The sequence below is a fragment of the Falco biarmicus genome, chromosome 6 (assembly GCF_023638135.1).
Source record: "Falco biarmicus isolate bFalBia1 chromosome 6, bFalBia1.pri, whole genome shotgun sequence".
NCBI lineage: Eukaryota > Metazoa > Chordata > Aves > Falconiformes > Falconidae > Falco > Falco biarmicus.
This window is the reverse complement of record NC_079293.1, coordinates 18471328-18497235: the sequence shown is the minus strand read 5'-3', so window position 1 is coordinate 18497235 and position 25908 is coordinate 18471328. Positions and strand designations below refer to the sequence as shown.

The following is a 25908-nucleotide window of genomic DNA, read 5'->3' as shown; positions in this document are numbered from 1 at the left end:
AATAGCATTGCAAAATTGATTTTTTCTTTGTCGTAATCTACAAATCACAAGCTTTAGACACCATGATACTAGGCTTGTTGAAACATACTTAGTGTACATGTTAATGTATTTTATCTAATTTTCTAGCTGTAAAGCAGCTACAGCTACTTAGGTTTGAGCATATGTTCAGCCTTTCTAAGGTGGATAGAAAAGATGTAAATTGCCTGCATCAGCACAGCATCATTGCAATTAAAATAAATGTTCATATCCAATCTGGTGTGCATAGTAGAAAATGTAAACTTTTTAACAATTCTGAGGTGCATCTTTTTGAAAATGTGTTTAGAGTGAAGTACATCCAGAACTGTTGAAGTAGTTCTGCATATTATTTATTTCTTTCTTTTTTTCTTTTTTTCTTTTTTTCTTTTTTTTTCTATTTTTTTTCCACAACATAACTACACATTAACATTCTCTGACTCAGGAGTAAATGCAGTGGGTCTAGCCAATCCTGGCTTAGTCTTTGTAGAGGTAATTTTGCTCCATTAGGTATTTCTACTCCACTGTTCTACATTTGTGAATGCTTTTTTGTAATATTCACTTTTTTTAAGGGCAATTAAGTGGTTATAGACTCATTCCTGCTGTCACTGAAAGCAGTGGAAAATCACCACCTGATTTCGAGTTGTATTAGATTAGACCTTCCAAATCCAAATTATATGAATCATTCCTGCTATTTATTTATTTATTTAGAGAAGACTTGTACAAATCCCAGGTTTGTGTGAAAGCTTTCTTATTAAGAAGGACCAGCGTAATACTTCAGTTCAAAAGAACTGTTTCTAATGGTCTTTTGTTCTTTCAGCTTTATGTGGTCATTTGAAAAAACCAACCTCAGTATGGTTCAAGTTATCACAGGACAGCTGGTTGAATCCTTTGATGAAGAGTTCAGGACACTGTATGCCCGTTCTTCTGTTCCCAATTCATTTGCTCCAGAATTAGTGCGTGTAAACAGTCGCAGGACACTCTGGGATAACGATACATACCAACACTCAGTGTCTTCCTTGGCTTCAGTTTCTAGCCAAAGAAACCTTTTCAGTAGGCAAGACACGGTTCACAAGATAGATCCTATTTGTTGGAAAACTCGTGGAAGATATGCAGTAAATGAAATAGATAAATATGCCTTGAGAAATCAAGCCTATAGTAAACAACCGTTTCATCCAGGTTTTAATATACAAAATACAATCCAGCAGTATCAACCTAGTGAAAAAAATGAGCACTGGAAGAGACATAGTTATGCTGGGGAGAAGCCAGAAAGGACACCTTACCTGTTGCTCAACAGAGCTATTAATAGAGCCAACAATCAATCAAATGCTTGGAAGATGCCATCTGATAGCCTTAGTATTGTTTCTTCGTTACGGGGAGGATATACAAATAACTACAATACACCCCAGCAAAGTTTTGCTGATCAGTTTTCACGACCAAAGGTAAATCTTGCAGAAAGAAATTCAATTGTACGGAGGTCTTTTAATGGGACAGATAACCATATACGCCATCTGCAGCAAAGGATGCCAACCCTTGAACACACAACAAAATCATTCCTACGTAACTGGCGAATTAAGTCATATTTGAATGATCAATCAGATTATCCAGTGGAGTCTAATGGCTCAGCCTTGGGTGACAGATATGATAGCTATGACACAGCTGAAAATATTAAAGCTCATGCACTGTATTCGCATTCTCGCTTACGTTCATCATTGGTGTTTCAGCCAACTTTACCTGAACAGCAGGAAGTAAGCAGCTGTGCAAGTTCTACAAATTCAACTATAATTGGGTCAGAGGGAAGTGCAACACCTAAAGGGACATCTAATCATGCTCCTAGTGTGCAAAATGGAACAGATAATATTGTAGAAGAGCTTAGCACAAGCGTCCCTCTTAAATCAGATGCACCAAAACCCCACAGAATTCATATTGCAGACAACACAAAACCTACTGTAAATTCAAATGCAACGGGTGACTCATCTCTCTACTTGTACACGACACTGTGCACAGACAAACATGCAGAAAATCTGAAGAACCTTCAAAATGAAAATATGCTAAAAAGAAGAAGTTTTCCCATGTTCAATTCAAAATCCATATTAGACCCTAGTGCCAACAAACATGCATCCAATTACGTTTACAGCACACTGACTAGGCATAGACTTAAGCAGCCAGTTAGTCCAAAACTTCCAGAAGACACACTGAAGAGCTCTAAAAGTTTACACAGTGTGACCAACCACTTACCACAGGAGGAAAAGAACCTCAAAGGAGAGCTAAAAAGCCCAACTTCTAGCAAGGCAATCTCTATGGCTGCTCTCACTGAAGCTGGCAAGGAGGAGTCTAGTAAGGATTGCACAGCAAAGAAAGAAAGTAAGAATTCCCCAAGTTTTCTAAAGAAAGGATCCCAGAAATTGAGGTCACTTCTTAACCTCACACCAGACAAGAAGGAAAACTTGTCAAAAAACAGGGGTCCTGCCTTTTACAGAATGTGTAGTAGTTCTGACACACTGGTTTCTGAAGAAGAGAATCAAAAACCAAAGATTTCTGAGAATAAGACAGATTCTTCCCCAAGGAGAAAGAGAAATACATCATCAAATTCTCAAGGTAGCTTGAACAGAAGTAAAGAAGATGTCACAGGGAGCCCAACAAAGTCTCCAAAGTCACCAAAGTCTCAAAAACCTCCATCTGATGAAAGCAATAAAAAGTGTCCTCTCTTGTGCCCCCTTGAAAGTAAGTTCATAGAAACTGCAGGAGATGCCTCTACCCCAAGATTTAATACAGAACAGATTCAGTATCAAGATGTAAAGGAAAGCACCACAAACACTACTCCCGAAAGCGCCCCTGTTTCTGCTCTTCAGAGAGCAAGTTCAGTGACACCACAGTTGCCAAGCTCAAAATGCCAGGAGGAGCTAAGATCCCGTTTGAGTGAAAGGCGTGTTTATAGTCGCTTTGAGCCATTCTGTAAGATGGAAAATGCTAGCCAACCTGCAGGAAACGCACCCAACAGCACTTCACATCTCTCAGATATTAAAAGCAAGACCTTAGGGAATAGTTACGGCAGGAGTAACCACATGGTCAGCTACAACTCAACTGCTTATCATCCACTGCAGCCTAATGAAAATAAGCTGAGAGGATTTATGCAAAAGTTTGGGAACTTCCTACACAAAAGCAAGTAAAATTTTTGTTGGTTATGTTGAAATACAGCAAGAGTGTCCAAGCTGGAGATAATCTTAACTGGACAAGACCGATGGGCAACTTTTGTAGACCTTTCTTGGGTTTCTTCTGGGATCTAGGACATTGGAATGAATGTACATATTTTTACATAATTATCCTAGAATTGTTACACTTAAGTCTTTACAGAAATTCCGTGTCCAGAAGGTGTCTCAAGGGAGTTGTTTATAGTGTTTATATTGTAACATTAATTTTATACATTTTCCTTGTGAAGAAAGTACATACTAGTACATTGTAAGATTTAAGTGTGGGGAAAACAGTTTTTAAACTTCAAATACTACTGTTTCCAAAGACTTGCCCTTTAAAAATAGGATAGCACTAGGAATAGTGGCTCGCATTTTTTTAGCATTTAGGTACACTTTCAAATGATAAACACAAAATGTTAATGCATTGCATGATACTTGTCTTTAAACTAATTTTTTAAAACCTCCTATAGGCTTCATATTGTTAATAATTTACCCCATAGCAGCTATTGAACTGTTTGGGCAGCAGATGGATCTATCTTACTTTATTGAATTTTCCATGTAATATGATATTTTTCTGAAGTATTTGGCACACATATCTGAAAGTGACCTTAATCTGAGCTTTCACAGACTTGTTTACATGGTTAAACTAGTGTGAATGTAGAATGAACATTGAAAAAGCTATTTATAAAAAAGGTGCCTTGAACATAACTTAGAACTAGTCTAAATTTCAATGGGTTAATTACGTTTGTATAACATGCCAGTATTCTATAATGTATTCTAAAAATTGCCTTTTGTTACTTTTCTTCTATTTGGTATTTTTAAAAAAAATTGTCTGTGGAATTCCATTTCTCAGGTAAGTTTTTGATTTTCACATGCAACAGTCTGTTTTAAATGTTGCCAGATGTATTTGCAACTTTGGCTTTAGTATCCTATTTTTTAAATAAGGTTGCAAGTGCTTTGACTAGGTGTACCAGGGAAATTGCAAGCTCAACCCTGCAATGCTGCCTTATGTCAGGACAAATATTATGTGGCTAGGAGCAATTAGACATCTAAAAATGGGATTTGTAAAGGTCACCACATCAAACAATAAGGCACCTCTCCTAAGCCAAAGAATGTATCAGAGAAGGGTGATGGTAGCAAGTGTTCAACCTTAATGAAGGTATTTAGGGACCTAACAGCAGTCTAAGGGACACATTTTTATTCATCCGAGCCCCTCAGTCATAAAAAATGTCTTGATATTAAGTGACTATACCAGGTTATTGCTTACAAAAAGCACAGGCAGGGTGAGGTGTTTGGGCAGCAGCATGGCATCCACTTCCCATCTGCAGTGTGCAGCCAGAGCATCCAGCTGGCTTGTGCCCTCCTGGATGTGGAGTTTGTCTCTTAGAAGAATGCCGTAACCATTTAGCTTCAAGATGCTCTGTGACAATTTTGTTCCAAATTCAGAAATTTGGGATAATTATTGGCTGAAAGCTTATAATCCTTATACAGGGTCTTCATGTTTTAGGAGACTACTTTATTCTTAGATCCAAAAGGTTCTACAGTGTTCTATGGAGGGGTCCCACTATGAAGGTCTTGGCTTGATTCTTTAGGAAGAAACATTAAAAAGGCATTTCATACACCAGCTAGATTGAGCTCGCTTGTCTCTTCTACCTGTGGCCCTGGGAAGAGATTTCATACAGAAATCTGCTTCTCACTGAGGATCTGCTCTGGCTCCTGTGAAGTCCCCGCAGTTAGTGTCAGTGGTTTCATTGAAGCAGTGCCAGGTTTTTATTCCAACTGTTTCTCAGGCAGCCCTATTAGGCTGATGCATCATAGCAATAACTGTTTCACTGTGGGGATGGTACTTATTTATGAGCGTGATGAAGTTTGCATCTCAGTCCTCTGCTGAAAGTTTAGGTCTCCCCCTTACCTATAACCACAGAAAAGATTTTATGAATTTCTTGATGAATACTGGTGACTTTGTTCACTCCATGCTGAAATGCCATAGCTGGTGTTTTTGCCAAATTAACATGTATACTAAAATAGCATGTCCTGACAGAGGCAGCATGTTCAGGCCCAAGGTAAGCAGGGTCTTCCTAGTGCTCTAAGTGTATTTTCAGTAGAGGCACAACATACCTCCCCAGGTACGCCGCCAACAGCAATGCAATACTGTGCTTTTTATAACTTAGTATTTTTCAGCAGGGTAGACAGTTATCCAGGATAGTGCCTGAATTAACACTGCAGCAAAGGAACTTAAGATGCACGTGGTGCTAAAAATGTTGAGGGTAGGTTTTAGGAGGATCTTTTTCCCTCCTACCCTTATGAGCTCTGACATATGCTTGTAGGAGGTACTATATCTGGGAAGGAACTTAGAGAGGGAGAACAAGGGTCTTGGGGCAAGTTTTGAAGTGACAGTGCTTTCTATTTTGTAGTAAACTTCAGGAAATCTATTTTGATACAGTTTGGAAATATTTTACCATATTTTTCAAAGTAGATTGCTAATTAGAGTCCTGAGAAGGCAGATATTTTAATTTACCAAGTCATCTATGTTTATAGATATATACTGCTATTTTGTACCTATGTAGAAAATTAAGAGCCTTCTGTGAAGAGCCTGCTCGTACACTTAATAATGCAAAAAAGATAATCACAGTAGAACTAGCTTTTTTTCATTTTCAGATCTCTCCTCAGAGATCCCACATAGGCATGCTGCTACATTAAAGCCTGATCTGAGGTTAATTGAAATGAATGCAAAAGGACACCACAGACCTCAGTGGAAGTAGGATCAGACATTTAATGTACTGCCACCACTATTTTAGAAATGCTACAAAATCCAGTGCTGCTTGGGGAGCACGAGGCTCTGACACCAGGGGAAAGGCAGCCCGATGCCCTGCCTGCAGCTGCGGCTTTGAAGGTGGGGAAGCACACTGGGGAGCTCCACAGGTGGTGCAAGGACCAACTGTTGTTTGTTCCCTCCAGAACTGTGCATTAAAGGTGGGAAAACAGTGCTCACCCAGTCCGGTCAGATTTGCCTGATGTCTCTGCGGGAACCCAGCTGTTCACAAAATAGGAAGGAAAAGTAGCTTCTTTGCATGAGAAAAGAAGAAGGATTTGCACGTTTCTGGAGGGAAAGAAAAATATGGTTTATATTTTTAAACTTCCTTTTCCCAAAGCTCGTCTTGATGTTTCTGCTTTTCCAAGGACATGCATTTCATTCAATGTGTCCTAAGTGTGCTGTGCACATTGCAAGTTTGTTACACCCTGCACACACCTAATGCACTCCCAGTTTTGTAAGGCTGTGAAGTAATAGCTGTTGCCGTGCATGACGGTCCTTTGGCCAAATGGCTTGGGAATTGTGAAACCCATAAAAAACAACGTGTCATTTCCACATTAAATAAAACACCATTAGCACCATAATAGATCTAGGAGTGCGAAAGCCGATCAGTTATGCAATGCCGAGTGGGGCTCAGGAGCAGTGCATCCGGGAGATACAGGCTGCTCATATGGTGCCCATTCCATTCACATCATAAACAAACCACCCCTACATATGGTTGTAATGCCCAGTGAATAAGTTGCTTCATTTCTTTGGCCTTATAATAAACAGTTTTTACTGCCTCTCAGATTGCAAAATGTTGGTTGTTCTCATATTAATGAGTTGCACTGCACTATTTGTTCATGCTAACAAACATGAACTAGATGTAATGAAAGGTTATAATCAGAAAAATCAAATTTCCAGCTGTCTAAATATCTGAGAGTAGTAGTATTTGTAACAAACCTTGAGAGAAACAAAATGCTTATCAGGCAATATATGTTTGTGCATTGAGAGGTGAAAAATTACTGTTCAGAGAGAAAACAGTTTAATTATTTTTCAGCTTTCTGAAATGTATTAGGAAATGTCAATTATAAAAGAAGTAATAAGAAAAATAATACCAAAATCTGTTGCAAGACAATGGAAAAATAAAATTTTAAATTACTCCACTAAGCTGTATGTTAACTATATTTTTTGTCCTTTGTTGCATTATGTGGGATAAGCTGTACAACCAAGTAGCTTTGCAACTGTGTAATGCAGAGAGATCAGTAAAGTTACTGTGGTACTTACTGTAATGTATTCCCCATATCAATATTTTACTGCACAATAGAGTGTTTGGGGTTTTTGTTAGTTTTAATTTAAGTCAGGAGACTTAGAGCATCACAAAGCTGCAGTATTTCACAGGTAATCGAAACACGTTACTCCAATTTTGTCTTCACTTGCATGAGTACATATTCCATTAACACACTGGTGACAAGAGAGGAGATTGCATTGCTCAAAAGGCCATCTTGCCATTTCATTCTGTATTTCATACAGGTGCTTACAGATGTCTTGGTACTTTTCTGTAGGGTCTGATTTTTTTCATAATTTTCAACTCAAAAGTAAGAGTTACAGTTAGGTCTCAATTTTTGACATTTTGACGTGATACCAAAGACATGTTCCATGTTCTGAGAACTCTTTTCTGTATTGAGAAACAGGATGGAAGAAAACATTTGCTTTCAGAAACAGAGCTCAGAACACAGCTACAGAACTACTTTGCCGTTAAGCAAAGCTAGTAGTGGGGATTTCTACGTTAGTGATGTTGACTAGTTAAGTTTTAATCCCTTTAACCTCCTTGCTGAGAATGCTCCCTCCCCACACACCCCAGTCTGTATTTAAAAGCAATTCTTATATATGTAACACTTCAAAAAGTGGTCAGGTCCTATTTCTGAAAAGCCAGGGATATATAGGGGGTTACATTCCCAAATCAATTATTTTTGTATCTTGAAAATCATTAGAAGCAAACAATCATTTAAGTTGGAAAAGACTGTTAAGATCATCCAGCACTCAATGTCTTCCTTATAGTGAGGTGCCCAAAACTGAACACAGGATTTGAAGTGCGGCCTCACCAGTGCCAAGTACAGGGGGATGATCACTGCCCTTGTCCTGCTGCTGGCCACACTGTTTGTGATACAAACCAGGGTGCACTTGGCCTTCTTGGCCACCTGGGCACAGTGCTGGTTCATGCTCACCTAGCTGTTGACCAACACCCCCATGTTTTTTTCCCCCAGGCAGCTTTCCAGCCACTCTTCCCCAAGATTGTAGCGTTGCATGGGGTTGTTGTGACCCAGGTGCAAGACCTGGCACTTCTTGTTGAACCTCATACAACTGGCCTCACTCCATCAATCCAGCCAGTCCAGATGCCTCTGCAGACCCTTCCTACCCTCAAGCAGATGAACACTCCCTCTCTCCCCAACATAGTGTCATCTGCAAACTTACTGAGGGTGCACTTGATCACTTCATCCACACCACTGATAAAGATATTAAACAGAACTGGCCCCAGTACTGCACCTTGGGGAACACCACTTGTGACTGGCCAACAACTGGACTGAATTCCATTCACCAGCACTTCATGGGCTCAGCCATCCAGCCAGTGTTTTACCCAGCAAACAGTATGCCCATCCAAGCCATTAGCAGCCAGTTTCTCCAGGAGAATGATGTGGGAAACTGTGTCAAAGGCTTTACTAAAGTCTAGGTAGGCAACATCCACAGTCTTTCCCTCATCCACTAAAGTGGGTCACCTTGAAATACAAGGAGGTCAGGTTAGTCAAGCAGGACCTGCCTTTCCTAAACCCATGCTGACTGGGCCTTATCTGCCGGTTGTCCTGTACGTGCCACATGACGGCACTCAGGATGATCTCCGTAACCTTCCCCAGCACTGAGTTCAGGCTGACAGACCTGTAGTTCCCTGGATCCCCCTTCTGGCCCCTCTTGTCAATGGGCATCACGCTGGCTAACTGCCACTCAGCTGGGACCTCCCCGGTCAGCCAGGACGGCTGATGAATGATCGCAAGTGGCTCGGTGAACACGTCCGCCAGCTCCCTCGGTACCCTTGGGTGGATCCCATCCAGCCCCACGGACTTGTGTGTGTCTAAGTGGTGTAGCAGGTTTCGGACCATCTCCCCTTGGATTATGGGGGCTTCATTCTGTTCCCTGTCCCTGTCTTCCAGCTCAGGGGGCTGGGTACCTGGGGGACAACTGGTCTTGCTATTAGAGACTGAGGCAAAGAAGGCATTAAGTACCTCAACCTTTTCCTTGTCCTTTGTTTCTATGTTTCCCCTGCATCCAATAAAGGATGGAGAGTCTCCTTAGCCCTCCTGCTGTTGCTAATGTATTTATATAAATATGTCATTGTCTTTTATAGCAGTAGCCGGATTAAATTCTAGTTGGGCTTTGGCCCTTCTAATTTTAGCCCTGCATAACCTCATGGCGTCTTTGTAGTCCTGAGTTGCCTTCACCTTCTTCCAAAGGTCATCAGCTCTCCTTTTGTCCATATATATCTTTGTGTATTTTTAAAAAATATCTGTATATTGCTGGAAGAGAATCTGGTTTACTGAAAATGACTGGACAACCCTTGAAAAGAAGCTGCTGTGAAGACTATTCATCTTTGTCCCATCACATGTGTTACTTCAACTAAATATTCACTGGATAAGGGCAAAAGGTAGCTGGAGGGAAAGGATTCATTACTGATGAAAGGCCCATGGCCCAACTGATAGTGTTGCTTCCGTATGTAAATACAGCTGGGAAAAAATTGCTTCTTTTCTCTCCAAAACAGACATTTATGACAGTTGAAGTAGAAATATTTCAAAGACAAAACACCAGTGGCAATATTTTATTGTGCTTGAGAAATGAATGCAACTCATTTATTAGCATTCAAACACAGGACTCTTACATGCCTGTTGCACATCTGTTCTTGCCTCATTTAACAACCAACATGCTCAGAATTCAGACTGATTGTGTACAGCTTCCCAAGCTCTTGAACAACACTGAAACTGATCCAACAAGGCATTAAACACATGCTTAGCTTTTTAAACGAGGCAGTCCCAGGATAAAGCATAACAGCAGGCATATGTGTTTTGTTAGATTTTGGTGTAAAAATAATCTCAGTGTAGTCCTAGCTCATGTACTTTGGGAAACTGTTGACTTGACAATTTCATTGTTTTCTTTGGGTCATGTCTGATTTTGACCACACCACATTTAGGCATTGTGTCTCATATGTTTCTGTCAAATGTCATACATGCTGGTGTTAATACGTCATTATCGTGGTTTCAGAGTTTAGAGCAGACTTTCTTAGTGCAGGGTCTGTGGATCCCTGGTGATCCATAAGATTTCAAAAGGGGACATGGAAGTGGAGAATTCAAAGTACTGAAAAAACAACCAAGCCAAACAAAAAAGCATTTGCACATATTTCCACATACAGCAAAGGAAGCAAGTAAAACCAGAAGATAAAGTCATAAGTGAACATTCATAATGTGCTTTTTACCAGTTGAAAGCGAAAGCTGGAACACCAGTGCTGCAGCAAAAATAATAATCAGGTGCTGTTTGATTAAAAAAAAAAAGCTGAGAAACACTGACCTAGACAATGCAAAAGAAGCATGAGAGGTGCTACAAACACACAAGACCCAGAAGGGATATATCTGGGTAGTTTGGAGTGGCAGGGCAGGGGCTAGAATTCCATCAATTTGGTTTCAATACTGACAGATGTAAAAGACTGTGCTGGTTTCATTTAAAATTCTTACTTGATGTGTAAATCCTTTTTTTTTTTTTTTTTTTTTTTTTTTAAGACTGAGTTCCTGGCTTGCGTAGCAGCTATGTTTTGGATATACTGTGTGTGTACAGATACAAACCAAAACTGTCTTGAAATAATTTATTACTTTTATTTTTTACCAAATAAAATGTTTCTTTTAAAGCTCAGCTCACTCCTGTGTTCTTGTTTTCACTGGCTCATACTGTTATTAACATTTCTCATTTCAAAATTTAGAACACCTTTTTTCAAAATGCTGACATCAGGTATGTTGAGTGAAATGTTGTAAATTGAGGTCTCAAAGCTGCTTTGTGGCTGCATCAATGTTTGCAGAACTGCTGCACCTTCTACGGGACCAAGGATCCACTCAAACAACAGAGAAAGGACCAAAGCCAGTATCACTTGATTGTAAAATTTCTGGAATAAAATATAGGTAGAAATAAGCTGGACCAAAAATTAAACAGGGTATGGTCAGCTGTGTTAGCATCCCATGTTTTCTTTCAGAGCCTTGTATCACTTTCTTGTGCTGACATTTTGGATTTGTTTGCCTTCCTGTTAATTCTGCCTTGCTAGCTATACCAGGTTCAACAGTCTTCTCTTTTTCCTCCTTCCATCTCCAGCTTAATTTCTTATTTACATGAAACATCCTTCAGAAATCTGTTTGCCTACCTCTTGCCTTGTAACTGCTATTGAAAAATCACTTCTACCACATTGCTTATGAGAATTAACTTCAGACAACACCATGCATGAGTGCGTGCTAATACTGAATGGCTCATGAGAAATTGATTTTGAGTCCTGAATATTTGCTCAGGGCCTTTGAAAACCCAGTAGGAAACCCAGTAGTGTTTCTGAACAGCTTATGGTCTATATTTAGACTCAATGGAGGAAGGAAATGAAAAGGAAGAGAGGAAGTGAAAAGTGCAAAAGACAGAGGTTATACAGCTGTGAGGCGGTTACTCAGTTACCACATACAAAACCTTTGATGGTTGGGGTTGTGGCAGTGTGTATGCAGGCACACATGCATGTACCTGCATGCATAATACCAAGGCTCCTACTTGTACAGGAACTTTTACTTACATATTAATACATGTAAAATTAACCTTCGTTAATTGAGGTCAAGCCTTTTTGCAGTTCCCACACAGAAAAGTCATTGTAGTTCCCGTCTCTTCTCTATTCATTAGTTTTCCTCACTTAGGTCTAACCTGAACTTACCCTGCCAGCCACTCTGTCTGCAGCGTTTCAGCATCGGTAGGTAACTATTAAAAAAAACATGAACCTTTTCATTTTCTCGTCGTTTCAGTTGGATAGAGTAGGAAGCTATACCTATAGCCAAATGAGGACAAGACTGATGACTGTATGGGTTGGGGATTTCTGAAAGTACTTCCATGCCATTCATTACTGAAAGTCAAGATGTACCACTTTTTGACAAAACATTGTTAAAAACTAAAATAATTAGAATTACGGCAGAATTACGTGAATCTCCAAGAATTCCTCATAGCTAAGCTAGACCTGTCATCCCCTTTCAGCAGATGTGAAGCCCTAGGCTCACATGCCAGAGTAGCTGTGAGTGCAGACCTCAAGGCAGTGAAACTGGACATCATTTTACCTCTGTCCAGTTCCACTGCCTTGAATTTACCAATAATATGAGTGACTTGGAGACTCCATTTCTAGGTGTGTAATCTGGGTCTTGCCAAGTACAAGCACGCCCTAACAAAAATCTTGCTTCTATTAAGTGCCTGTAAAATTGTCACTTTCAATGTTGCAGATCTTTGTATATAATAAACAGCTTTTCCCTATGTATCTGAAAAATTACCAACTTTCACGCTGTATTTGAAGCACCCAGCTATTTTTTATCCAGTAGTGGGGGCTATATTGTGATAGATTGTCAATAAGTAGTCCACACGCAGAAAATTAACTATAATTCTGTGTAATAAACTCAGTTTCAAACCCATCAACCAAGGTCTTTACAATTGTTCTGTTCTACTCACTCCTCAAAGTAAAAAAAAAAACCTCAGTGCTTTCTAAGGTGGGACAAACAGCTGGCGCTTACAGTTTGTTGAAGGCTGGAGGGGCCTGCATCCAAGCGATGCAGAGGACTCAGTCTTTAAGTGGACAAGTCAATGAGGCAGCCGGGGCTTGGGGCTAGGATGCTCTCAGAAACTCCTCATGATGGTTTCCCTACTTAAAAGCATTACAGTGATCAATATAGGCCATAGGGAAGCAAGTTGTTGCCATATCCTTGTTCTCCATACTGATAAGCCTGTCAGCCAGAGAAGTGCTGTAAAGGTGTTGTGCACAGCTCAAGGTCCATATCCTCTGCTCCTCCTCTTCTGAGCAGCGCAAGGGTTTGGGGAAAAACACACAAGAGCTGGAGGAAAAGAAATCTAGGGAGATCAGAAGCAAATTCTGAAGCAAATTCATAATGTTGATGGGAATATTCTGGAGAAATGTCACTGTACACAATCTCTTTTCAGCCAAGTAACTCACAGCAGAGCCTCTCTGCTGTTGTCCAAGGGATCATGCCATCATACTTTGATGCTTCAAGTGATCGGGCAGAGACAGGATCACAAACACATCTAAAAGAGTGTCCTCACTTGCTGGGAAGATGCAAGGTGCAAGAGAGAAGCGTGCCTCCCTCTGCAGATTTCAAGAATGAATGTCCCACAAACTAGAGTTTTTTAAACTTAATTTCCTTATACTTTTGTCATACACGGTGTGTAGACTTAGAGCAATAAAAACTGCTCAAACAATAAACTATTGAAGCTGTAGAAGATTATAAACAGAATGAAATTTTTGCCTGCAGCATTTTTGTCCTTTTTTTCCCAGCCACTCCACAGACATGGCCAGAGAACAAAAACAAATGGAAATGAGAGTAATCCAGAGGGCACCTTAGACCCTCATATACATGTTCATACTTTTTCTTCTATTGGTGCTTCTGCACTACACAGTGGTTTTAGCTCTCTGCTGAAAACCTGTGGGCTCAAGTGGCACCTCTTACACCGGTCTTCAAACCCACTTTTCACAGACTAGTGTTTAACCCACTGTTTATCACATTATTACATTCACTCCTTTGCAGGATTTTTAAAAGATAATCTATACCGAAATATATTTTTCCTGAGGAGTATCACTTGTTACAGTGATAGTATTTTGAAGGTTATATATATTCATATATACATACCCACACACACTTACTTTCCAGCTTGGTCAGCTCTAAAGACATCAAATATATTCAACAATGATCTACAATTCAAAAAAGATTACTTTCTCAGTAGATTAAAACATACAATCTATAATCTTCAGGTTAATATGGAATATTTTATTCAGTTCACAAGCCAATAATTTGTTTGAATTATTTTCAGATCAATTATTTATAACAAAGTTAATCTCATAACCTTGAGAGTTAATAGTAAATGAAGTTGATAGTTGACAGGTTGAATTCAATCAACATTTATTTCATTTGCATTTCCTTGAGCAAGCACTATTAAACCTCTCCACAAAGAGTGAGCGCTACCCTAGGATATACACTGCATGGTCTGGCACACATCTGTTTGTACTGACCTAGTAGCAACAGAAAGAAATAAACAACAGCAGATATAAACCTCTCATGCTCAGTTTTGAAGCAAAATGTTAAAAATCATGGCAGCGATTTGGAAATTGAAACCCAAGTGATAGTTTTTTTTGGGGGGAGGGGGATAAGCACTGTATCTGGACTTACTCCTTACATTTTGCAGACAAGCGTAGCTTGAAAAAACTCAAGCTCAACTCTTACAGATTTTTAAGGGACAAAGATAAATACTTTTAAAAATCTGTAAAGCCTGAAAATTACTTGTGTCATTTTGGAAAGAATGCCTTCAGTCACATACTGAGAGACCAGGGATTCACACCCGAGTCTGCACTTCAGAGGGGGCACCCTTCCAGAGAATAACTTACTGAATTTTGGTTACATGGATAAAATTTAGAGAGCTTATTTTCAAAAGAACATCAGAAATTCATTGGTATCTTTAAATGGCACATTTTAGAAAGTCTGATTAATAAACAAATTAAATAAAATAAATAAACATGTAAATTAGAACAGAAATAATGTATGTTTCTTTTTTGTAAAAAAAAAAAAAATCTTAATTTTTCATTCCCCAAGACCAAACACTTTTTATTAATTAATAAATCTTCTTCCTTTTAATTTTAAATAACTCCTTTCATTACCATGACTGCCTTGGGTTCCAAAATTATAGAAACAAAAAAGACATGACTCTGCCAATTTTAGCTACCTTAAGTCTCAAATATACCACTAAGCATATTTTAGCATGTTCCTTCACAAGTAATTGAATACTTTTTTATTCTTAGTTGTGAAGCAAGAGCCATTATGCCCTTGAACTCTTTAGAATTTATTTTTTTTTAATGTGAGAGGAAATGTGGGTCAAAGCATTTATATTATAATGTTTGCATGCACATCTAGAAATCTCTTAATTAAATGGGAGAAAGAATCAGAGAAGAGAAAGACATATTAGTCTATCCACCTGCCCATGGCAGCCAAAATGTACATTGTCATGTTTTCATTCCCTGCCAGCAGCAAGGCAAATTTGCAGCCCTTTGGAGTGACAAACAAAATAAGGTAACAACTAAAAATATGGTGAAGCCCAGGCTAGCATTTCGGACAGAGCATCATGCTTACCTACATCTTTAATCTTTAAATGTGAATCTCAGAAAATGCCAAAAGCTACAACCCTCTGTTACTTACATGAGCAGAGAGCAGAGTGTGCCCATGCCAAGCACCACCGAGGCAAGGCAGAGGCTGTGCCAGCACGGTGCCCAGTGCGCACTGGAGGGGGGGACCTCACCTGGTGTTTTTAGTGCTTCCCAGCAACTGGATGAACCCCGGTCCAAACACTCTGTAGGTATCCCCTATCCTCCCTGTAATTGTTTCCATTTCTTTAAGTGTGGAGTTCAACTCTAGAGGTAGAAGACCTGCATCCTGTTCTAGCTCATGCATTGTCAGATGAAATAGTTAGAAAATCCAGTCCCAAAATCTTTTATCTTGATGTTGGTGAATGACCACATCAGGCCTCAGTGAGATTTCTGTTGTTGGCAAGTGGGCTGCTTGAGAAACTGAAACACCTTGCTGATGATCATAAAAAGGGGAAAAGCAAATGAGTCTCCACCCACCAATATTTTTAAAGTCCCTTTTCAGGCAGGAGATCTCTTGAGGCAGGTAGAAGTGCTGAAGAGGCCAGAGAAGGAACCAGTGGCTTTGGAAAACATGAAGCGACATAAAACATTAAGAAATAGGAATCTGACCTCATGAGCACAGTGGGTTAATAGCTTTGTCCATGTAATCATTTCTGAGAAGTCTTAAGCAGGTCTGGTCTATGGTGTTTCTCGTCTGATAAAAATTTCATGCATACAATCATGATAAAAGACCTGGTCTTCAGTTTTCCCTCATTCCCAAAAGGAATTTCTTCTCTCCCCGCACTGCTACCTATGCATTTGTGGGTACGGTGTAGCACCAGTGTCACTACTTAATGACATCTCGGAGAAATGTGCAATTTTGCAGTTATAATGAGATTGCTAAAGTATCTGAAGTGCCATAGCTCACAGCCTGCTCAGGTATTACTGTCCTTTATGGCTGGCAAAAGTACAGACACAGAAAAGATGACAAAACACATCTAAGCCATCCACAGTTTCTGAGGTTCAGTATCAGTGTATTGATTTGACAGCAGTTTTCATGTGATATGTGACTGTATCCCATGATATTTGTATATAGATAATGTTTATAGTATTAAATAAACAATACATCAATATTTAATATTTATTTGTTTGACCTGGCAAGGTAGTCAAATGCCTCAGAATAAAAGGTATAATAAACAGCCCTGGTTTTGCAGATTGTTCCTTACTGACCTTCAAAAGTAAGGACAGAGTGGTTTTTGAGGTTTGCTTTAGCTAGTAATCAATGATATGAAATGATACTTAGGAAACATATAATTAAGTTACTTTCAGTATGGTGATGGTGCAGGCATAAAAGGATGATCACCAGAAGAAAGAGTATAGAAAAGAGGATGTGACGACAGAGTTTTTCAAACATCTTTTTGGTGGTTTGTTTGGTTTTTTTTCATGTACATGATGCATATTCCCTGTATAGATTAAAAACTACAGATGAATCATAAGATAAAAGTAGTGTGAATGAATGGATTTTGCTTGCTATAAAATACAGTTAATAATGTATTCATTACTTCCAGCTAATACTAGAGCCCACAGCTGCTACATTTAAATAACACTGAGGCAATTTTCATGCTGATTTACACCCAAGAGAGGGCAGTTCCAAGTCCTGATTTTCAGGATGGGCAGTATTTTTAAATGAAGGACCGGAGTAGCACTTGGGAGATTAAGATTCAGTAGTTCATCCACAGGTTTCTTATGCAGCCAGCTAAGACTTGATTTCTAAACAAGCCACACAACTGCATTTTTGTATCTTTCATTTGTCCTCCAAGGTAAAATAAAGAAGCAGAGCTGGATGCAATAATCAAAAGGCAGGATTCCTTCTTCCCCTGATTAAATTTCTCAATCAACAGGCACCTCTTTTTTTGTCCTTATCTGTTTTGCTACCTGATTGTTCATCTTCAACAGTGGTGCTCCTACAGGAGTAATCCCGAGGAGCTGCTGGTTCTCCCTTAGCTTCATGCAAACCATCTGCATCAAACGGGGACACATGCAGACCAGGTATAGATGGACCAGCCAGGTACCTTGAATCCAATAAACGGAGGGAAGCTTAACTGAGAAACTCTAAAGGCAGAGATGTGAGAGCAATGATGATTCTCTCTCTGCCAGCAAGATCCGGACCCCTTAGGTGTGACCAAAAGCAGAATTTAAATGGTCAGAAAACCATAATACTGACAGCTGACCGGACTCCAGTGACTTCCCAGTCAGACAAAAACGAGGCTGGCTTTTGAGGCTTAAACATTTGGATTCATGTGAATAAAATGGGTGTTGTGCTGGTGGTACATCAGCTGATCTGGTTTCTCATTCATTTTGCTCTTCCCGTACATAGTCATCCCACTGCAAAAAGAAAAGAAAAAAACACCCATTTCCATTTACCTCTCTGCGCCTTGCCAGGGACAAGTTGCAATACTTCCCTGTGCCCGCTCTACAGCCTGCTGCTGCAGCCTCATTTCCTTTCTGTCTAGCCAGTAAGAAATTCTAAATTGTTCCTTAATGTATCTATTTTTTCATGTTCTCAGTAATATGCATTATAACCTTCAGGACAGAGGACTTCTCCTGCTTCATCATTCGGCTGAACTACTTCTGTAACTTATTTGAATTGGTCTAAATTTATAGGCTTGTGAAAAAGACAAGAACAACTGTGCTGTGTAAATCTCCTTTAACATCAATCACTAATTTGAAGCACTTGCAGCAGTGCAGCTCTGAATAAAGATCTTGGGGTTTTTTTTATATTTTAACTAAGAAGGTTTGTACTTACTTGTTCAGTTTCAATGATGCTCTTAGTGTATTTAATTTTCCTATAAGAAATCTACCATGGCAATAAAAGGGTAATTCTTTATTTATTTCTCTTCTTTTAAAGCAATATTGCTTAATATTTATAGGATTAATTCCACTCTGGTATTTGATTTTTTTTTCCCCTCACAGTTTTCTGCCAAGATGGGAAAATGAGCTGACAGATACTAGAGATCCACGTGGCTGCTTCTCCTCGTGGCACTGAGAGCAAAGTAAATGCCATGCTGTAGGGAGGAGGCAGGCTGCTGGTGCTCCTTATGGAAGTGAGCAGGGTGACAGGGGCTCCTGGACAAACCACACAGAAAGTATGGTGGAAGATATACACACCTTCTACAGAAGCAGGATGGGTTTCACCATACTCATTTATCAGCCAGGTGTTCTCTTGCCAGCCACAGACAGAGGCAGATTCCTCTGTGGAATAGCTACCAGGTGGGCCAAATTCAAGGTAACCTTGTTAACAACTGATGAAGAGACTGAGATCAGAGCAGTGAGGAGGGCTGAGCTGTGCCTGGGTGCAGGTATCTCCCTGGAAGACATGGCACACGGGTTAGGGCTGGTAACTCCCCCTGGGGACCTGGCACCTCCAGCTCCTGGAAGCCACAGCTCTTCTTGCTAACGTTTGCACAAAAGATGTAAAATTAATCACCAAGACTCTGCTGGTAGTCTCAATGTTTTAAGGAGTTTTTTGTTGAGCCATGCTGGGGGAGTGGCTGCACTAATTGAACAAGTGATTGAAATACCTGCTGCAAGCCAGAGGCTAAGCTTGGCTAGGCAAGGATGTGCTGCATGCCCTTGCGAAAAGCTGAGCTGGCACCGATAAATGCAACCATCACTCTGGAGCTTATTTCAAAACCAGACACTTTGCTTTCTTTTTCCTTCTTTGTAACAAATTTCTTTTGGTTGCAGATCTGCATATTGTACCCAGGGTCACTGAAGCAGTAAAAGGCTGGGGATACATTTTAAGGCAATCGGTAAGAAATCCTTCAGAACAGAGATTTTTTTTTTAAACTGCTAAGCACCCCTCTGATTACAACAGAGGACTTTAAAGCACTTTGAACTGAGTGGCTATATGGGATCAGCAATACTCAAAAACAAACTGGTTTTGGCTTCTGTTTATCAGTTTTACTATTTGTCCATTTTTGTTGTTTATCATGCTATTAAACTATTCTGATGCACCTATATCTTTATCAATACATCATTGCATAAGTGAATCTTCTTAACTTGCATCTTGGCAATTTAAAAAAAAAAATAAAATCTAATCATTCCTTAAAGAAAACAAATATCATAACTGGACTGAATATGAACTGTCAAGACTGTAGCTAGTCAGGAATTTTTAGCTGAAAATGTTTTGGGAGGAGACACCCATACCCTGGCAATGATTTTTTTATTATTTCATTTCTCGTTTTCATTTTGCTCCTCTGGGGTTATCTATTTCTGTGAATTTCTCAGTTTGAAAAGTTTTAGAAAAATTTTCTGAAGTAGCTTGACCACTGTGTTCAGTCATCCTGGAAGTGGAGATATTCCAGACCATCAAGTTCAAAACGAACACTAGCTTTCAAATAAGACTGCATGTACAAGACAGTAAATATAAACAACAGTCAAACATCATTGACTGGAATGGCTTGGTAAGTATAATTTTGAAACTTCTTTTACTAGAAAGATTTCACCTTTTGTTTGGTTTTGAACTGAAATCTACTCCTAAATATCAAGAAAACAGAGATGGAAAACAGGTTTCCTTCCCAGCTCTGGTATCATTGTTCTGTTGAACAGATTAAAGACACAAAGTAGTTGTTAACCGTGCAGATTAATGAAGGAAGATTTAGTGCGTTACTGTCAGACCTTCCTTGTTTTTGCTTTCCAAAGGAGAATGGTGTTACTGCTTGTTAGTAGATACACAGCAACATGTGTGACCTAAGAAGGACAAAAGACAAAGGACGTAAGCTGAAATAAAAGAGGTTCAGACTAGACTTAAGGAGAAACTTTTACTCCAAGACAACAGCCCAGCTGCAGAGCAGGTTGCCCAGAGAGGTTGTGCCATCTACATCCTTGGAGGTTTTTAAGACCCACCTTAAGCCCTCAGCAACCTGGCCTGACACCATAACTGACCCTGCTTTGGGCAGGAGGTTGGACTGGGGACCTCCTGAGGTCACTTCCAGCCTGAATTATGCTGTGATCCTCGTTGGAATTCTAAAGGAGCTGCCTTTCCACATGCCTAGCAGGACTTGGGCCTGTCTTCTGTGATCCCACCTCTCTTCCACTGCACTGTGATTTTGGGCACTTTCCAACAGCTGGCTGCTGCATAGCCTGCCAGCATACTTGTGGCTCTGCTGAAGCTTGAGGAGTTGCACTTTTGAGCAGCAGCCCAGTGCGGCGTGTCCCATTCCCAGCCCTGCATACAACGCCCAGCCGCGGGCATGTCCCCAGCATGGGGCACAGGAGGCAGAACGGCATTATGCAGGTAGGAGAGGGGGAAACCTCAGTTCTCCCCTTCCGGCATGAAGCCTGAAGCTGTACCTGCTCCTGCATTTGGAGCTATCGCTATTCTTCTCACGCGACAATCTGTCTTCCTTAAAAAAGTATCCTCAAGGGATGCACAGTATTTATTTATGCTAACTTTTGGGTTTAATGTGCAAGCTGCGTTGTGCATTTTTCAACTTTGTTTTATCTTCTGCAGACTGTGTCTATGTAAGCCAACTCTGTGGCTACAAAGTTTGCTCTGAGATCTTATTTTGACAGATTTAATGTTTCCTGATTTAATTTAGCATCATTCAGCCTGTGTCTATGAACTGCTGTTGCTCCACAGAACATCAAAGGTGTTCCACAAAATTACTCCAGACCACTCCCCCACCCCCCAAAAAAACCCAAACCCTCTTATTCAGTCAGGCACAAAATCAAAATGAAGCAAAATGAGGGAAATCAAATAATAAATGAGTATTTAAAGTTTACACTGTTCTGAGTGGGAAATTAATAGCATTGTGCTGGAACTGCATGAGATAGTCCTTCCTTTTTTCTCTCCAAATAGTACATGGTCCTTTAATTAAATGTTAGTTGACACATCAGTTAAATTAAATTAATTTAGATTTAGTTTTAGATGCTCTGAAAGGCTTTTCGCACCTTATTGATATTCCAGCCACAACACAATACCAATTTGGGCAGTTAAAATTTCTAAGCATTGCTTTTTTCAAAAGTGTAGCTTGCTAATGCCGACTATGCTAATAATGAGATTTTTCATGAGTTTGTGAGGTAATGGATAAAACTTTCAAAAAGTTCCTTTAATTGTATCACTAATGTTTCTGTAATTGCTGCTGCAACACTGCAGCTGCATTAAACTTTTTTCTGAAATAGAAGGAAATGATTGCTTGCTTTCCACTCTGTATTAAGAATATTCTGTGGAATGATGTCTTAGAATAAGTTTCAGGGGATGCAAGGGATATGTTGTGTACTTATTCCAAAGAATATTTTTGCTCTCAGCTAGAGTTATATCAGTCACGGACAATTCACAGCTAGCCCCAGATGCAGTCCCTGCAGATGAGCAATTTCTCCTAAACCTGGTTCACTCTGCTACTACTCCTGAGCACCTCAGGATGCTTCCTTCACCCCTCAGAGCCGGGCAAGTCAGGGTCTGCCGTGCTCACAAGGTGGAGGTCATGAGCAGTTAAGAACATTTTTCTTTATGAAACAAACCAGCAGGCACTGACTGCCTGAAAGCAGTCAGTACTACAGTCTTGGAGGGAGACTGTTGTGTTAGTGTATGGTGTTAGCTGGGAGCAGGTCAGCTGGCCGGGTTCCTGCGTGCAATCCCCAGCCCATCCATCCCTGTGTTCCAGCCTCTCCCTTTGCTTCCTCTTATCTGTTTTAATCATCTCATGTCTTTGAAATCACTTCAAAGGTCTGCTGTTAAAAATTAATACCCAGTAGATGATGCAGCCTGTTGTTTTAGGCAGGGAAACTGCCACAAGTAAGGGTCCTGCTCATGTGTGGATGGTTCACTCAACAACTGGCTACATTTCCCTGCATCTCTGTGTCTCCTGTGTAGTTAATCCTTCATAACCTCTTACAAACAGCATGCAGGAAAGAAAACAACTAGTAAACACAAAGTATTTTATGATACTTAAATGTGCAGCTACTGTTCGAAGTTTGCTAGGCATTGTTTGGGAATATTGCGTATTAATGATGATCACGGTATCTGGAGGAAACTGCGTTTTCTCCCACTTGTTTTACATCTGAACAAACCCACTGACCTTCGCAGGGATATTCTTGCATTTCAGTGATATGAGATCAGACAAAAGTCTCATGTGTATTTATCCCTTTCAGAAAATTTGCTGTACCATTGTGTGAGTCAGGATCACCTGCACTGAAGTCATTACTCGCAGCCATAATCCATAAATATTCTTCTATTGCTGTTAATGTTGTTACTTTGTGTGAAGTTGTAGTTAGTTAATACCCATGACTAAAATCCTACGATTAAAATCCTACTCAGTATTTTCTAGGTATAGCTGTCAAATATGTAGTGGTGACATCATTTTATAGGACTAAAGCTGAGAAGCCTTAGGCTGTCAGCCGGTGAGTTTGACCAATATCTTCAAGGACTCAATAGGGCAAACTGTAGGCCTTAGACAGATGTTTTGTCCCAGGTAATTGGCTACAAATGGTGAAAAAAAGGATTCCCTCTGTGTCCCTTCCTCTTGTGGCATTACTTGCTTCTGTTTCAATTTGATTACCTTCTAGTATGGATGTTTGGGGAGGGAGCAAGGACCAGAGCTCCACTGAACTAGCCTTTAGTTCATATGTTCCTTTTTGATTTACAGCCAACCCAGTTACTCTCTTGTTTTCTTCTCAGTTGTGAATATTTCAACCCTGGAGAAAATACTACGCGTTGTGTGCTGTGAATCTTCGTTTTAACACTCTGGGAAATTTTATGTGCTCTGTAATGGCACCTTTTTGTTTCTGAATGCAGATTTGGTACATGCTGTTAAATTTTCAGCTTTAATCTTTTTTATAAAGTGCTGCACTGATTTGCATTGAATCACAGTACTGCTCATAAAAAACACCTGGTTCAGATCTCAACTACAAATGTCAGTAAAATCTAATCAATAACTAATTTGCAAGATAAACTGTTAAGGAAATGTGAACTATATCAAAGCAGAATTGATCAATTCTTCTCTAAAATTTCTTCTCTGAATCTATCCTGAAATGACATAGGACATGACCTATGATATTCGTGTCAGAAAGTGGGACCTGGAGCTCTGCTTAGTGCAAAAGGAGATTTTGCAGTTTAGCTCTAAGGAGGGGGAAAATTTGCTGTACAAAAGAACAAGACCATAGTAATGGCACTGACACAGCCACAGGGAAAGTTTGCTTGTACAACAACAACAAAAAAAATCATAAAAAGGGGTTTAATGGGAATTACATTTTTTATTCATCTACTCTGAAATTTCTTAGATTGGCCTCAGATGTGGTGTACCCCATATGGACTATTAAGTCTGTAAGTCAAGGCTCTTGTTTATGTGTATGGTTATCCATTTAAGGATACTCCCTGTTGACTCACCTGAAAGTGCAGCTTACAAAATATCAGAAAGGCTCATATTCATTGGAGCAATGTGAACATGCAGAATTTCTCTGGCGTGGTTGTCTTGCATGCTGCACACCTGCCTAATAACAAAGGAGTGGAAGTAATTCAGGGATGAATGCATTCAAAACCTGCATCTCCATGGAAACAGATGTAAGATTAGGGTAGCATGAAGACAGGCTTTCAATTAAGTCATCAGGTATGAAATCTGACCTAAGCTACCTCTTTGCAATGCTTCTCAGGCATGTTTATTACTGCAGAGGGAGGAAGTGCTATTCCTTGGCATATATGTGTCTCCCGCTACCTGCAGGACTGCTCTGCTAAAGAAGGGAGTTTAATTTCTGAGGTCACAGGGAAACACATATTCTGTCATGAAGATTAAAAGTTTTAGTGCCTACCAAAGATCTTGAGCTTAGCAGATGCTGTTTTCTTGACTGGTTTCATCCTGAGTTTTGCCTCAGAAAGGAATGTGCAAATATCATTCTTAATTAGAATTAACTAGCTCCCAAACTGTATTATTCATGCAGGTTGTACTCTAAGTAGTAAACAAAATCTGAGACAGATTTCCCCTGTCTGGCATGATAGCTCATTCCAGCTTTGCCAATGCAAGGAGAGAGAGAGAGAGCATACAAGAGCAAGACTTCTGAAACAATGCAGATAGAACCCAAACGGTTCTTCATTTTTATTTATTGCCATAAGCCCATAAAACTCAAACCAACATGTGTCATGAAGGCAACACAAAGAAAGCAGCCATAACAGTTCTTGTCTTACCAATAACACAATCAAATTTGACTTTTTAAGTCTCTGAAATGGTGAATACTGTGGGAGAAGGAAGACTACTTACCATTATACAACTTGTTTGTTAAGCTATTTTTCAGATAATGTAAACGAGCAAGCTAACATGAAAAAAAAATCAGCTAACATGAAAAAAAATCTTAATATATTATTCTCCTGTAATAAAATTCACTTTGTCCAGATATAAAAATTGTGGGGGTCAACAAAGGAAGGGTGGGAAGAGATGCGCAACATGTAATAACAGTCCTGCCACTCCAATGTGAGCATGTGTTTTCAGCTTTATATATCTTGTCCTTCTTTATCTGAAGCCCTTGAAAGCGAAGACTGACTCTGCTTTTCTTGTGCTAGACAACCATGATTATGACTGTGAAGAGCTGGTTTTGTGTAGCTGCTGGCAGAAAAGTTGCTGACTTTGCCTGTGCTTGACCCATGTATTTACAAAGGGGATTATTTGATACGTGATGGGGTGCCAAATGTTCTCAGCTTCTCACTTTCCAGAGACCTCTGGATTTGAATCAGTCTCTGTACCTACCTGTGAATTTGTGTGCAAAAAACTGTGGGAGGTCAGGCAATATTAGATGGAAAAAGGCTGAATCCTGGCTTATCTGGGTGTTTAAACATATCCTTTATCTCTGTGTGTCTCTTTTTGTCTATGGTCTAACTCTGACTCCCCAGATACTACCACAGTCAAAAGAGATAACTGAAGTCTTTTACAGCAAAGTCCTAAACTCTTTTTTTCTTGTTTTGTTATATTATACTTGTCCCAGGTAAGCTCCTTCTTTGACCATTCTTGAATACTTCCTTTCTTCCAGAAAGATAGCTGGGAAGTGAATCAAAATGCGCTTTCAATAGAAAATAGCTAGAGTTTAATTTGATTACTACCTCAGACAAGGTCCTTTCTATAATACAGTATGCTAACAGATGCATTCAAATAGCATGCCATCAACTTTAGGAGCATTCTAGGTAAAAGCAAGTAATGCTTTTAATAGCTTTTTGTATTAGACTGATTAGATTTTTGTAGATAAAATAACACAGTTGCTAGTCCTAGGAGGTATACTTTGAAACAGAAGCCAATTCTTAGCTTAGGGTACTTAATGAAGAATGAGTGCCCTTTTGCATAGCCTGTCGTAAGCAAAATGGTAAAATGCAAAAACTACTGTGAAAAAGGATGTCCTTGTCATCCTAAAATAAACTGAAGGAACTGAGTGCAAATTCAAGCTTATCGTGGACTCAGAGGCTAAGGTAAACTTGGGAAATTAATGGCCAC

The 25908-nt window shown here is 39.7% G+C and overlaps 1 protein-coding gene across 1 annotated transcript in view; it reads left to right on the top strand.

Annotated features, from left to right (window-relative positions):
* The window catches only part of FAM83B (family with sequence similarity 83 member B), a 64906-nt gene extending 57808 nt beyond the window's left edge, over positions 1-7098 (top strand). The window contains exon 6 of the mRNA XM_056344659.1: positions 833-7098. Coding sequence (XP_056200634.1) covers positions 833-3182 — 2350 coding nt within the window. The 3' untranslated portion in view covers positions 3183-7098. The remainder of the gene's footprint in view (positions 1-832) is intronic.
* Positions 7099-25908: the final 18810 nt, after the last annotated feature.